The sequence below is a fragment of the Phaethon aethereus genome (genome assembly GCF_964289735.1).
Source record: "Phaethon aethereus genome assembly, chromosome: 5".
NCBI classification, from domain to species: domain Eukaryota; kingdom Metazoa; phylum Chordata; class Aves; order Phaethontiformes; family Phaethontidae; genus Phaethon; species Phaethon aethereus.
In genome coordinates this window covers 27,449,571-27,462,135 of record NC_138579.1, presented here as the reverse complement: position 1 = coordinate 27,462,135, position 12,565 = coordinate 27,449,571, and the positions used below count along the sequence as shown (strand labels likewise).

General features: G+C 56.0%; 1 protein-coding gene across 1 annotated transcript in view; it reads right to left on the bottom strand.

Annotated features, from left to right (window-relative positions):
- The window catches only part of ABCD4 (ATP binding cassette subfamily D member 4), a gene marked incomplete at both ends in the record, with an annotated part of 14,255 nt that extends 10,321 nt beyond the window's left edge, over positions 1 to 3,934 (bottom strand). Inside the window, 4 exons of the mRNA XM_082000141.1 lie at positions 3,022 to 3,161; positions 3,378 to 3,505; positions 3,641 to 3,765; positions 3,894 to 3,934. Coding sequence (XP_081856267.1) covers positions 3,022 to 3,161; positions 3,378 to 3,505; positions 3,641 to 3,765; positions 3,894 to 3,934 — 434 coding nt within the window. The remainder of the gene's footprint in view (positions 1 to 3,021; positions 3,162 to 3,377; positions 3,506 to 3,640; positions 3,766 to 3,893) is intronic.
- Between the last annotated feature and the right edge of the window lie 8,631 nt (positions 3,935 to 12,565).

Genomic DNA, 12,565 nt, shown 5'->3' with positions numbered 1-12,565 from the left:
TAACAGGGCACAAGCCAGGCTGTTGCACTCCCTGAACTTAGGACAGGGGTCAGGTGAATAACCACGCCTGGGAAGGACCTGTAGCTGTGACTCCCATTTCCCCATAGGAGACAATTTCCATGGCCTGGCAGAACCCACCCAAGGGCCTTCTTGGTATCCAGGAAGAACAGCCCCTGCTGTTACTTTCATGTCGTTCCTTGTGTTAACCCCTTGTTCCACTTTCAACAACATTGTCCAACTCTGTGTTAAAGGTCTCTCCATCCTTGTCCTTTACTCCTCTCCTGGACCCACCCCTGTACTACCAAAAACTACTGACTCTCCCTGAAACCTTCAGTACTGGTACTGCATCTCAGGCACCAGAGCTACCAGGACTGGCTAGGGCACAGGCCAGGTCTTTGCCAGCTGTTGGATATTTGCAAACACTTCCATCAAAGCCACCCTTCCACAGTAGCTTGTCCCTTTGCTCTGCATGGAGTGCCCTCTGGTCCCTTTGCTGGTCCCCTTTCACCCACCCCATCCCACAAGAGCACGCAGCAGTGCACTAAGCCTCCTCGCCCCATCGGCAGCCAGGCACATAGGTGACAGACCCTCAAGTCCATCTGTCCCACTGTTGAGCAGGAGTTGCACTTGGGGTAACTAGGAAGGATTTCAGTGTATTTACTCCCTCAGCACCTCATCAGTCCAGAGCACGTGGATGAGGGCTTCAGACTGATGCACTAAGCACAAGTGGAAAGGCCATGACTGTGAATGCTGAAGTCCAGAATGAAGAGCAAGACTGGACTCCTGCATAGCCATCAGTGCAGATAACAACCAGAAGAACATTCATCTCTCAACTTTTTTGAAGTCCTGGAACAGCAATGGATTTAATTTTGGGTCAGCTCTCACCCTGACGGACCTTACAGTCATAATTTTTCCTTTTCCTCAGACTGTAACTGTTCCCATAAAGTTATAATTTAAGTCATGCTATAGACTCATGGCAGGATATTGCTTTGTACAAGCTATTAAGCAACATGTAATGATAACACATAAATGTCAACTCAAAAGCCCTGCTAGGAGCTGCAAGTGTTTGTATGCCACTCAGAACCCACTCTTAATTCCTTCTAGATGGATGACACTGTGCTAACACTCACTTTGGCTTGCACTGCATAATGAGAGGTCAATTCATTGTTCTAGTTTGTTCTCCAAGTACTCAGTGCAGGGAAAACATTTTCATCAAGCAATGGCAAGATAAAGAGAATTTTTGTAGTGGCACCAAAAAAGACTAAACAGTAAGATTGGATGTGTAAGCAGAAGCAAGGTGGTAATGAAAAATACTCCACAGCAGTCCCACACATTCAGTCAGCTAAGGTCAGGAGAGCTGGCTCTGTTGCTGCAGAGCCGACCGACCCAGTTATCTCATGCATTTCACTGCACAATGTGAACACATTCCCTGGTTAAAAATAAACCTGAGCAGGACAGTCATGTGGTGAGGGGCCTCTGTCCTCCCCTTCCCCCTGCCCAAAGGAAAAGGCAGGCGTGCTGGAGCTTCTGGCCACGGCCAATGTGCTACACTGCCTGGGAAGCGCTGCATACCTTGGTGACAGGCATGGCTTTTTAATCTCTCCTTGCAACTCCATGCCACTGCAAAACCCTACCAGAAATTAACATTTAATGAGAGTGGGAGTAACCCCAACAATGGCTAGAAAACACATCAGCATCACGAAGCTGCGATTGCATGTTTGGCACTAGTGCTGTTTGACTCAAGCTAAGCCCTCTCCTCGCTTGCTGCTCCCCCTGCACACAGCTGGTTGCTCTTACTCAGGCTGTCTCCTAGTGCTGGGCCAACAGAAGCAGCCAGGGAACGAGTCTGGCTGAAAAAAGATCCAGACAAAAAAACATATGAGGCACCCAGCACGATTTCATTGTGCAGCCACACAGATCACCACACTGTGCAACAAAGGGGCAAGGTCGGGCAGCAGAAGCACAGAGGCTGCTTCAGTTCCTTGAGGTCACCACTATTAGCAACAATTAGGAGTCCCTGCAAGACAGCCATTTCTCACAGGCACCCCGGGATGTGGGAGATGGTACCAGTGCCATGACTAGACAAGGGGTGCCCCCTCCAGGGGAGGAGAGCTTGGGGTCTCAAAGCAACTGAATAAAGCCACACAATTTTGAAAGTTATCACCTGGTTTCTAGTTTTTCAGCAAGTGTTTAATAATGATGTCTAATGTGGAATCTTTAACTATTCAAAGTGTGTAACTACAACAGCAGTGTCCTGCGTGCAAGGACAGGCTGGAAGACCAGGTTCAGCAGGCAGTTGTGAGGCAGGGAGGTGCTTGACCTTTGCTGCACAGCCCGGGTAGGTCAGCAGCTCTGCAGTAAGCAGGACAGTGCATGAAACAAACTGGAAAGGGATCTCAGGGTGGGCTGGGATAAGCAAGGAGGGACTCAATGCTCCTCCTCCTCTTCTATTTCAAGTCACCCCAGACATTTCTTTCCTAGGAACAGGAAAGGGGAAATGCAGCCCTCATACAGTGCAAAACAAAAGCCATTCCTGGACGTGATTCCCATGGGTTATCAAAAGCACTGAAAAAACAACTGAAAAAAAAGCAGTGTTCAGACTCTGGTGGCTGAAGTTCAAACAGGTCAACAGGGACTGTCCTAACGCACTGGCTGAGTGAAGGCAGGGAGAGGCAGTACTCTCTGACTCCAGCCAGGCCCTTTGCAACGTCACACTGAGTGTCAAGGGTTGAATTTGCAGACAGCATGTTTTATAACAGCACTAGATCCCTGTTCTGCTGGGCCTCCATTTTCCTCACGACAGAAACATCCTGTCCCTGAAACCATCATGACTGGCAGTCACAGGATTTCCCAGCAACAAGTACCACCTCCCACCCAGGGCACATGAGAGTATTTGTGCCTAGATGGCAAAAGCTTCTAGAGCTCAAGCCCCTACCCAGAGACACAGAGAAGTCAGGAAAAGGTGCAAAGCAGCCTAGGAGAAGCCAAACAAGAGGCTGAGAGAAGCCACAGGCAGCCTACGGGTTATCGATGTCCTCACGTAGCATGTGCAGGCTGTAGTAGACCTGGCCCTGGAAGTAGCAGTTGTGGAGGTATTCAGTGAGGGACTTCCTCCAGCTCACGTACATCATGTTGCAGATAAACTGGTCGAAGCTTTTTAGCTAGAACAAGGGCAAGGAGACAGACAGGAAAAGATGAGTGAGAAGACCAAGCATTTCCCAAAATGAAATAAAAACTAAAAGTTTGTAGCACTGATCTGTCCCACATACAGCTACCTAATGGGACAAGGGCAGACCTAGATCCTTCATCACCAGGATCACACCAGGAGCCATGGGCAGTGTTCCCTTCCCCTCTCAGGCCACGGGAGCCTGTCTTACCGTGGAGTTCACTACGATCAGAGTCAGGGCAATGGCAGTCAGCGTTTTGAACCCGGAGAAGTCCTTGTTCCCTAGGACCTCATAGTACTGGCTAGGGATGACGCCGACCTGGTAAATAACCAGCTGCTCTGGAGGAAAGAGGCAAACACAGGAAAGAAATGAAGGGCTGAGATGCAATGGCAAAGGAGAGGGGGGGAGGGAGCACGGGGGAACCGGGAGCAGACGTGGGGTGCAGCCCCCCGTCCCCCAGCCCCCAGGCTCACCCAGCAAGGCGACGCACAGCAGGGTCAGGAACATCAGGGCGCCCGGGGAGGGCCACCCGGGGAAGAGCACAGCCTGCAGCCGCAGGAAGCGCCGCAGGAACAGCGCGTCCAGCCGCAGGCCAGGTCTGCAACGGAGAAGGACGCAGAGGCCGCCAGTGAGCTCTCGGGGGTGCCCACTTCACCTCCGCCCCGCCCCGCCCCGCCCCGCCGGGACCCCGGCCGCGGGGGCACCCCCGGCCCGCCCTGTCCTCACCGGCCGCCGGCGGCCCCTACGCCGGCGCTGCCTCCCGCCATCAGCGCGCGTCTGGACCCGCCTGGGCGAGGCCGGGACCCGCCCCCCCCGGGCGCTACGGCATGAATATTCATCACCTCTTCTCGCCGTGCATCAGTCCCGCGCCGCCCGCCCGGGCAGGGGCGGCCGCCGCCGCGCTGCCGAAAGCTTCCGGGTGCGGCGTCGCCATAGAGATTCCGCCCCCAGCACCGCCCCTCCCCGCAGGTCACCGAGCCGGAGCGCCCCCTGGCGAGGCGCCGCGCTGCCCGCGGGACACAGCGTCCCCTGGCGGCGCCAGGAGGGGTCGAGGGGGAGCGGCCGGCGCCGCCCGGCCCCACGGCGTCCACGCACACCCGTGGCCCGGGGCTGCGGGCTGTACTCGCGTCTCTCCTCGCCTTCCCACCGCCTGCCTGCTTACACAGCCGGCCCGCTGGCTGAGCTGTGGCGTCCCGGCCAGGGACAGGCAGGCCTGTGGCAGGGCCGTGGCTGCGGGGCCGGCTCCAGGCGTCGAGCCATGTCGTGGCTGCCACAGGTAGCAGGGCCAGCGAAATGGGGCACAGCCGCCTCTTCTGGGAAGGGAGCTGCACCAGCACAAGCTGCTCCCTCTGGGAACCCCGGAGGCCAAGGGATGGTCCCCGTGAGCAGCTGCCCACTTGTCACAGGGGACAAGGGAAAGGAGGAGCGGGGCTGATTCCTGCACGTTTGGGTTATTTTGGGGCAGACAGTGAAGTTTTGGGCTGCTTGGAAAGGACACACTACTTGTGGTGGCCACTTCTGCAGGGGATTTCTCAAGCTGGGACCTGGGGATAAGGCAGCAATCCCCAGCGTAATGGTGAACGGCAGCGTGTGCTCCCCGCTCTCCTGCATGAAAGGGAGCGGGGCAGTGCAAAACCCTGGGTGGAAGGTAGAGAGGGACATCAAGAAAGCAGCAATGGGCTGTGTCAGTGAATTGACCCTCCCTGGCTTCTCAGTGATCTCAAGTTTAATACAGAAACCAACTTTTTTTTCTTTCTAGTCACCCGAACTCTGGGTTATGAAATGCTTCAGCACAAGTAAATTTCTGGACAAGTCTGAAGAATCTATGATAAGAGATGAGGGATCCTATGAGCTGGAGTCCCTTCCTTATGCACCTATCACACCTACCAGCCTGTTGAATGCTGTTTCTTTTGAAGAGCCTGTGGGCTTCTCTGCACGTACTCCATGGGTCCCTCTTCCCATACACCAAGTAGCTTTGTTCTCCTGGCAGTTCCTCACCTCCCAGCCCTTTCTTTCTTCTCCCTCAGTCTTGTCTCCCCCATCTTTGCTTTGCTGCTGTCTGCTCATGGGTCCAGGCACTTAAAACACAAAAGCGGAGCACATGCGCTCAGGGATGGCACTCAGGGATGAAAGAAGGTGCATCAGTCTGTTTCTTCAGCAGTGTCCCTTTCTCCTTGCCCTCATCTCCCTTCTCTCAGCTCTTTTACTGCTGGAATTCACAATGCTATCAGTCATACCTAAAGGTTAAGCTCCAGAGGGCAGAGATCAGCTCTCTGAAAACCTGACCTCAGCAGTGACTAATTTTTATGTTAAGAGGATCGGGTTTTTTTCTCAGCTGTTGCATCAGACCTGGGTGACGATTGCTCCTAGGCAGTCACATCCTCTCACAGTGCAGTATTGCAGCTGTGGCAATTATGTGTGTCACCATGTCAGTGGTTACTGGGACTGAACTGACTCCTTTGCTCACTCGCCCACCTTATGGTGAGGGGATATTACTCCCCTTCCCTCCCCCGCTGATGAAATGGCTTCCCAGCACCAAGGCAGCCAGAGGATCTGACAGAGAGATGAGACGGCCACAACTGTCTGTCCCAAACCCTTCCTCCTACCTCCTCCCTGCCCTTTGTCCTGTCCCTGTCACCCCACGACCACCACCTGATAAAGCACATGCTGTGAGCTCCCTTCAGTGAATCAGCTCCAGGATTTTTCTCCCTCCTAAGGCAGCCAAGATCAAGAACAAAAGAGAAGTGCCTTCTCTGTGCCTCTCCATCCCCCCGCCGAGGCTGTGTCTTAGACACTCAGAGCTGCTCTTAGCACCAAAACATTTACATCTTTTACAGCACTCTGGCTCTACTTCTCACGTTTCTCCCCCAGCAAACACCATGGCCATTTCAGAGTGTGCCTGGGGGCAGGGCTTGGGAAAGGACTGGGGAATCACAACCTGAGCAGGGATGTATGGCTCTGTTTACACTGCAGGGCCATATCTCAGCTCCCTGACTAGCTACAGACCCTAGAGAAACCTTCTCCGCATTGCTAACCCATCACTAAACAGTCTGCCGTGGATCCAGGGAAGGGAGAGCCAGGCACGGCTTGCTAAGTCCTGGGCTCCTTGTGGCAGTGCAAGTTAATTCCTTGTGGCATTTAACCCCAGCCCCATCTGCTCCTGCTTGCTAGGTGTGAAACATCCCATCCCCCGTCTTCCCCTGCCTCCTCTCCGATGCATTTTCCCCCTGCCCGGGACCCATGGTGAAGCCCCCCAGATCCTCCGGCACCCCCCGCCTCCCAGCCCCTGCCTCCCGGCGGTCCCCACTGCCCCCTTGGGCTGCCACTTCCCTCCCGTCCCTCTCTGCCTGCTGGCCTGTAGGGAGCAGCCTGACAAAACCATCTTTGAGTGCTTTTGGGGGGGGTAAGTGGCCCTGGGTGCGCTCTAAAACAAGCAGGAGCTGCCGTGACCACCGAAAGAAAGACAGAACTGCAGCCTTGACTCTGCAGCTTGCTTTCCCTCTGGTTTCCCATCGCAGGTATTTCTTAACGCTGCCGGGTTTGTGTGATGTTGTGAAATGAAGCACTGCCAGAAAAGTAAGGCCTTCCCGGGCTTTCCAAAATTGAATCTGCCACTTCCCACCCATGTTTCCAGTCTCCAGCCTCTTTACATGTGCCTGTCCTCGCTGGAGCTTGCACCTTCTTCAGTTTGGGATCACCTGTAAGCTTTAGCCCTCTCTCTTATCAGTAAGGAAGGGGTAATGGAGATTCCCATCCTGAGTTTCAGCTCTGTCTGTGTTAGGGTATGAACTAAAACAACTCCTTTTCAGCTGGATCAGCAACCTGAACTGACTGACAGAGTCCCCCACACTCCTGTGCACCCCAAAGCAGAGGGTGGGAATGGAGAACTGAGGGGGAGAAAACAGCAGAGGCTGGGCTCAGCATGGCTTAACCCTCCATGGAGCTGCACCACCGGCTCCTGCTGTGATATCTTAATGATTCTGCCTTTTCCTCCTCCATGCTCTGTGCCTTAATTAGCCTTTCCTCCTCCTGTGGGCCAAACTGCTCTGCTTTCTTTTCAATCCTCGTGCTTTGCCTCTAACAGTGTCTTTCCACTGTACATTTAAAAGGCTTTGCTGGCTGCATCTCCCCCGTGCTGGCATCGGTGGGTAACACCCCAAAGCAGGCGAGATCTGCCATGAACTCGCAGTCATTGAAATGGCTTCAGGCCTCTTGGATCTGGGCAAGAAGCAGGCATGGAGGAGGAGGGGTGGAAGGGTTTTCACCACTTCACCTCTGGGAAGAGTTATTAGTAACACAGGAAAAGCGAGGGGGAAAGCAGCCCCCTCCTCCACCCACCCTCCCCAGCAGAGAGCCTGCTGAGGGCAGAGTGCTTTTATGTGCAAGTGGGAGGGAAGGAGAGTGTTAGGGCTTCAGAGGGAAACGCTTTGATCTTGACTTTGAATCTCCTTCAGTTCCCAGCTCCCCCCCACCCCTCCCACCTATGGCCAGGACCCCAGGATGTGGCCAAGACTCCCGCTCCTCGCCCAGCGCAATGGTACTGCGCTCGGTGCTTCACACGTAATTCCCTCCCGTGTGCCTGGCAGCCTCAGGGAGCAAGGGCACAGTGCTGGCACCAAGTTCAAACCTTCCATCTCACAGAGTGGGAAAGAAAAGGGAGCCCAGCTGGACAGAAGCCAGAAGGGGAGAGAGCCCTGAGCTGAGCAGAGGAGAATTAGAGATGGGACCTGCTGTCAGGGCTCCGCTACACCAGGGAAGCGGACAGGCAGACCTGGCTCTCCTGTGCACTCCTGGTGCACTAGACTGGTCGGTCCTGAACATCACCCAGAAGATGAGCTGGGAGACAACCACCATTAGGAGAGGGACAGGGTGCTCTGGGTCACTCTCGGGGGATGGCGCTGAGGTCCCTTGATCCCAAAAGGGGGGATCTTAAGTCAGAGAGTGGAGAACAGCAATGGGTGCCCTGGGTGTTCTCTACGGGATGGGAAGGAGGCAGCACTGAAGGGTGCTGGAGGAAGGGGAATGGCCCCAAACTCTGAGTTGCTGCAGAGGAAGAGGTGTGGGAGAGCCTTAGGGGCCTCCAGTCTCTTGTCCAAGATGGGATGTAGTGCCCAGGCCAGCTCCCTGCTTCCCTTGGGAGATGAAACTCCTGGCTGGGCCTTGTCACCAAGCTGTCCTAAACTTCAGGCCACATTCTTCTGCCCTCTGTGCTCTCCCTCTATCCTCAGCCACACAGCTGAGGTGACCCCTGTTAACTGCTCTTGCCTGCTGAGGTTGATGCACTCGGATGTCCCTGCCCACCAGTTCTCACTTCAGCACCACTAAATAGATTTTGCTCCTCACATCATCTCCTATAATTCAATCACTCCAGCTCCGTTGCTCCTGGCTGAAAACTCCCTGTAGTTTGTCCCTCTCCCTCTTGGTGTGATGTGAGCAGAACTGAAAAAAATTGTCTGTCTGCTGGCGCCCGGAATCCTGCTGGGGCATGCACAGACAGGAGGGTGCCCCACAGGGCTTCTCTGCAGAGCCCAGCAGTCTGGCTATCCAAGCATCCCTTTAAGGGCTCCAGCACAGGCGTGAGGCAGTGGATTCAGAGATGGTTTCAGGGCTGGGAATGAGAAGTACCAGACAACGTGAACCCCAAAACAGGACTTCTGTCACTCAGTTTGAATAAATTACTACAAAAATTGGCGTGGACTCTATGTTTTCCAGGCCCCTGTTGGGCGTAGTTACACCAGAATCACTTTCCCCTCCTTCCCCCTGTAACTGGCGGGCAGACTGTGGCTGCAGCAACCCTACTTCTGTTGCTACCTCAGGCTGCAAGCTCTGCTCATTGCTTTTTCCTCGTCGAGCAATGCCAGGCACAGGGAAGAAACCCAGCCAAGACAGTAGACAATTAGGACTCTCCTGGAAGCCCCCATGCTCTCAGTCCTGCCAGCCCATGAGCAGTCATAGCTGCCCTGACTCCCCAGAGGGATGACAGCACTTGATTCAGTCTCTGCAGTGCTCTGGAGGGAGAAAGATGGGAAAAACAGAAGCCAGGGCCCCACCAACGGCTTTGAGGGGATAGACATGTCAATTCAGCCCATTTATAGATCATAGGTGGATCACAGAATGGTTTGGGTCAATCTGTTCCAATTCCAAAGGTAGTTTTGGCAATTGGTCCACAGTGTGACCTGCCCTGAATGGCATTTGTCTGTCCCAGATGTTTCAGCCATATCCCATCCTACCTAAATGGTGTCCTCTGGTCCAGCCATGGACAGCACTGCAGTGGGCAGGGTACTCTGACTCCCTCGACTCCTGGAGGTCCCCTAGGTGGGAGTGGAGGTGGGACTGGGGAGCTTTCCTGGTGGTGGTGGGGTAACTGACTGTTTGAATGTTGTCCCCACATGTGGCACTGTCAGGATTGTCACATTCCAGTGAGCCAGAGGAACCCCTACCTTGTACAAGAACCCAGCACCAAGTCCTTGGGGTGCCCCACCTCATGAGGTTCAAACCAATGAGAATTTTATCTGCTGAACATGGAGGTCACTCTTGCCCTGGGAGAAGACTCCATGCTCAAACTTGAAGCAGTAAAACCTGCCTTCCGGTGTGGCCTGAGACCCACGCGCAGCGGGACATCTTGATGATCTCAAAGGTCTTTTCCAACCTAAATGATTCTATGATTCTATGATCTCTGCACCTTTGCTCTGGGACTTGGATGAGGACTGAGAGAGGATGAGCTGCAGGAGGCAGGTTAAAACACAGCAGACAGAAAATCTTCTGGCAGCTGGAGTTAAACTACAAAAGTCGCCACAGCCTACTGTCATGCTGAAGCATCCTGCACCAAATCAAGGGAGCACTCTGGTCCCCCACAGAACTCCTCCAAGGAACAGAAAAATGCTAACTACTTGTTTATAAGCTGGAAGCCGGTGTGTGCAGTCATCTGCATAACAGAACTGCCCAGGCTGTCTCTTTGTGTGTTTTCCAGCTCCTATGTTAATCACTGACCCTGCTGACTCCGGCATTTACCAGTGTCTCACTGCCCTGTGAGCACCGCTTTGCATTTGCAACCAAAGAAGTTAAAAGGATGAAGGATGAAAAAGGGAGCTCAGCAGCTGTGGATATGAACACCAGCCTGCCTGGGAAAAGATCCAGGACTGGCCAGATTGATAGCGAGAGTGGAGCTGGCTTTGGAGATACGAGGATTGCCTGAGGGGGAAAAAGCTCACCAGGGGATGGTTTAAGTCTTTCTTCCTTGCTCTGTAGTATTTTGGTGTCCAGCGAGAGTCACCCCTGTGAGCACTGAAGGCCGGGGTTCGGTGTCAGCTGGGGTGATGGCTCCTAGCTGAGGCTGGGAGGACTCGCAGCCAGTCCACAGCTTCCAGGGAGCCCGTTCCTCCTGTCAAACCTGTGACCAGCCTCCCCCTGTGCTCCTGGGCTCAGATGTGAGACAAGAAAAGTAGGAAAAAATGCTCCGGGGTGTGTGCTTCTGTGGAAGGTAGGATGCAGGGCAGCGAAGGTGTGTGCTGCGATGCTTAATCCTGGACTAACATGGAAGGGAGGGCAGCAGGAGAGGGAGCTGGGCTCACTTCTCCACCCTCACTTCCCCTGTTTGAAAGGTCTGCGTTTAGTTTTCTCCTCAAATTGCACAAGAACCCCATACATGGTGTCTCCATGAGTCCTCCTGCCCTCTTGTTGCCAAACACTGCAGCAGAAATGAACGCCACAGTGAGGTGATGGCATGCGGTGAAGGAAGCCCTTGCTGTCTCTGACATCAGGAGTTATTTTGTGCCCCTTGCTGTGTGAGGAGGTTGTGGCGGGGTCCAGGCTGGTCCCTCAGGGTAGTCTGGGGAGAGGAAACCGGATGCTACCTGCAACCAGAGCTACACAACACAGGGGACATGAAGCACCAATACCAGTCGGTGAAGAGCCCCAACTCTTCCCTGTTGACCAAGCCGTGGCCCCCCTTACTAAAACACACCCAGTCTTCACACCCAAGAACAGATGGGTTCCTTGGGGACCCGCTTTGGGGTGGTGTAGCTTGGGATGAGGCAGGTCCTGGAGGAAGTTCTAAGGGTTCCATGCTTGTGAAGAGGACAAGGGGTGGAGCTGGCGTTGGTGGCTCAGCGATGGGAGCGAGGTGTCTGGTGCGAGGGCTGTTTGCACAGCCTCACGTGATGCCCGAGGGATGGGATGAACCCATTGTGCGAGCAGGAGTTAAGGAGGGGGGCCTTGGCCCTGAGATTAGGCAGGTGAGGCAGAGGGGCAGAGATAGCAGGGAGGAAGGCTGCTCTACCGAGGGCCAGGGCACGGGTGGGTGGACACAAGCCTGCCCAGAGTGGAGGGCAGGGAAAAGGCTGCTGTCACTTGGGTGCCTCCCACAGACAAACCAGAAGGTTTTGAAGGGCAGCACAGCTGAGCTTCATCAGCCCTATGAGCCTGGGGTCCCACCAGCGTTGCCTTACAGCGTCCCCTTACACTTAGGGAGAGGAGAGGAAAGGGTAACTATCTCCTAGTTAGCAGCGCGAAGGAAGAACCATGGCCTTGGCAGGAGCGAGCAGGGAGACTGGGGCAGGCACGCACACGGCCTGGGCCAACCCTATGGTCCCGGTCCCGTGGCTGCAGTGACACCCACTCAGGGCCTGCCTGCACCCCGTGGGACACGAGGGGTGCCCCGTGCTGGCACCCAGCTCCCACCCTGCAGCCCCAGCAGGCTTCACCACCCACCATGGGGCTGCAGGCCCGGGTGGGGTATGGGGCAGGAGGATGCTGTGGGGCGGCGGGAGGCGGCGGGCCCTTTAAGCGCGGCGGCGGCGGGACAATGGCCATTATCACTTTAGCTTTGGAAGTGACCCCCGGCCCGCTCCGCTTTCATCTGGGCCGGGGCCGCGGGGATGGCCCGCTTCCTGGCGGGGGAGGGGAGGGAGGGGGCAGGCGGGGAGGGGCGGCCCGGCTCGGCCCGGCCCGGCCCGGCGCCGCACGCGGCCGCCCGCTCCCGGGGGTCACTGCGGGGCTGGCACCGGGGCGGCGGCGGCGGCGGGTCCGCGCCGCTTCCTGCCGCCGCCCTTAAAGGTGCGGGGCGGCCGAGGGGCCGGGTGGGGCGCGACCCGCGGAGCCAGGTGAGTGCGGAGCGGAGCGGAGCAGAGCAGAGCGGGGCCGGGTCGGGTCGGGTGCCGTCGGGGCCGCGGCTCCCTTCCCGTCCCTCCCTTAGCCCTGACCCCACGGGCTGCCCCGCCACGGCGGGCACCTTCCCCTGCCCTGGGTGGCTGCCCGGGCACCGACGACCTCTCCCCTGCTCCGGGGCTGTTCGTCCCTTTGTCTCCTGGGAGAGACAAGCGGCTGCCCGTGCTCCCGCCCGGGTCCCAGGGGCGCAGGGGTGTCCCCGTCCCGGGGGCGGCCGCACGGAGCCACCGCCT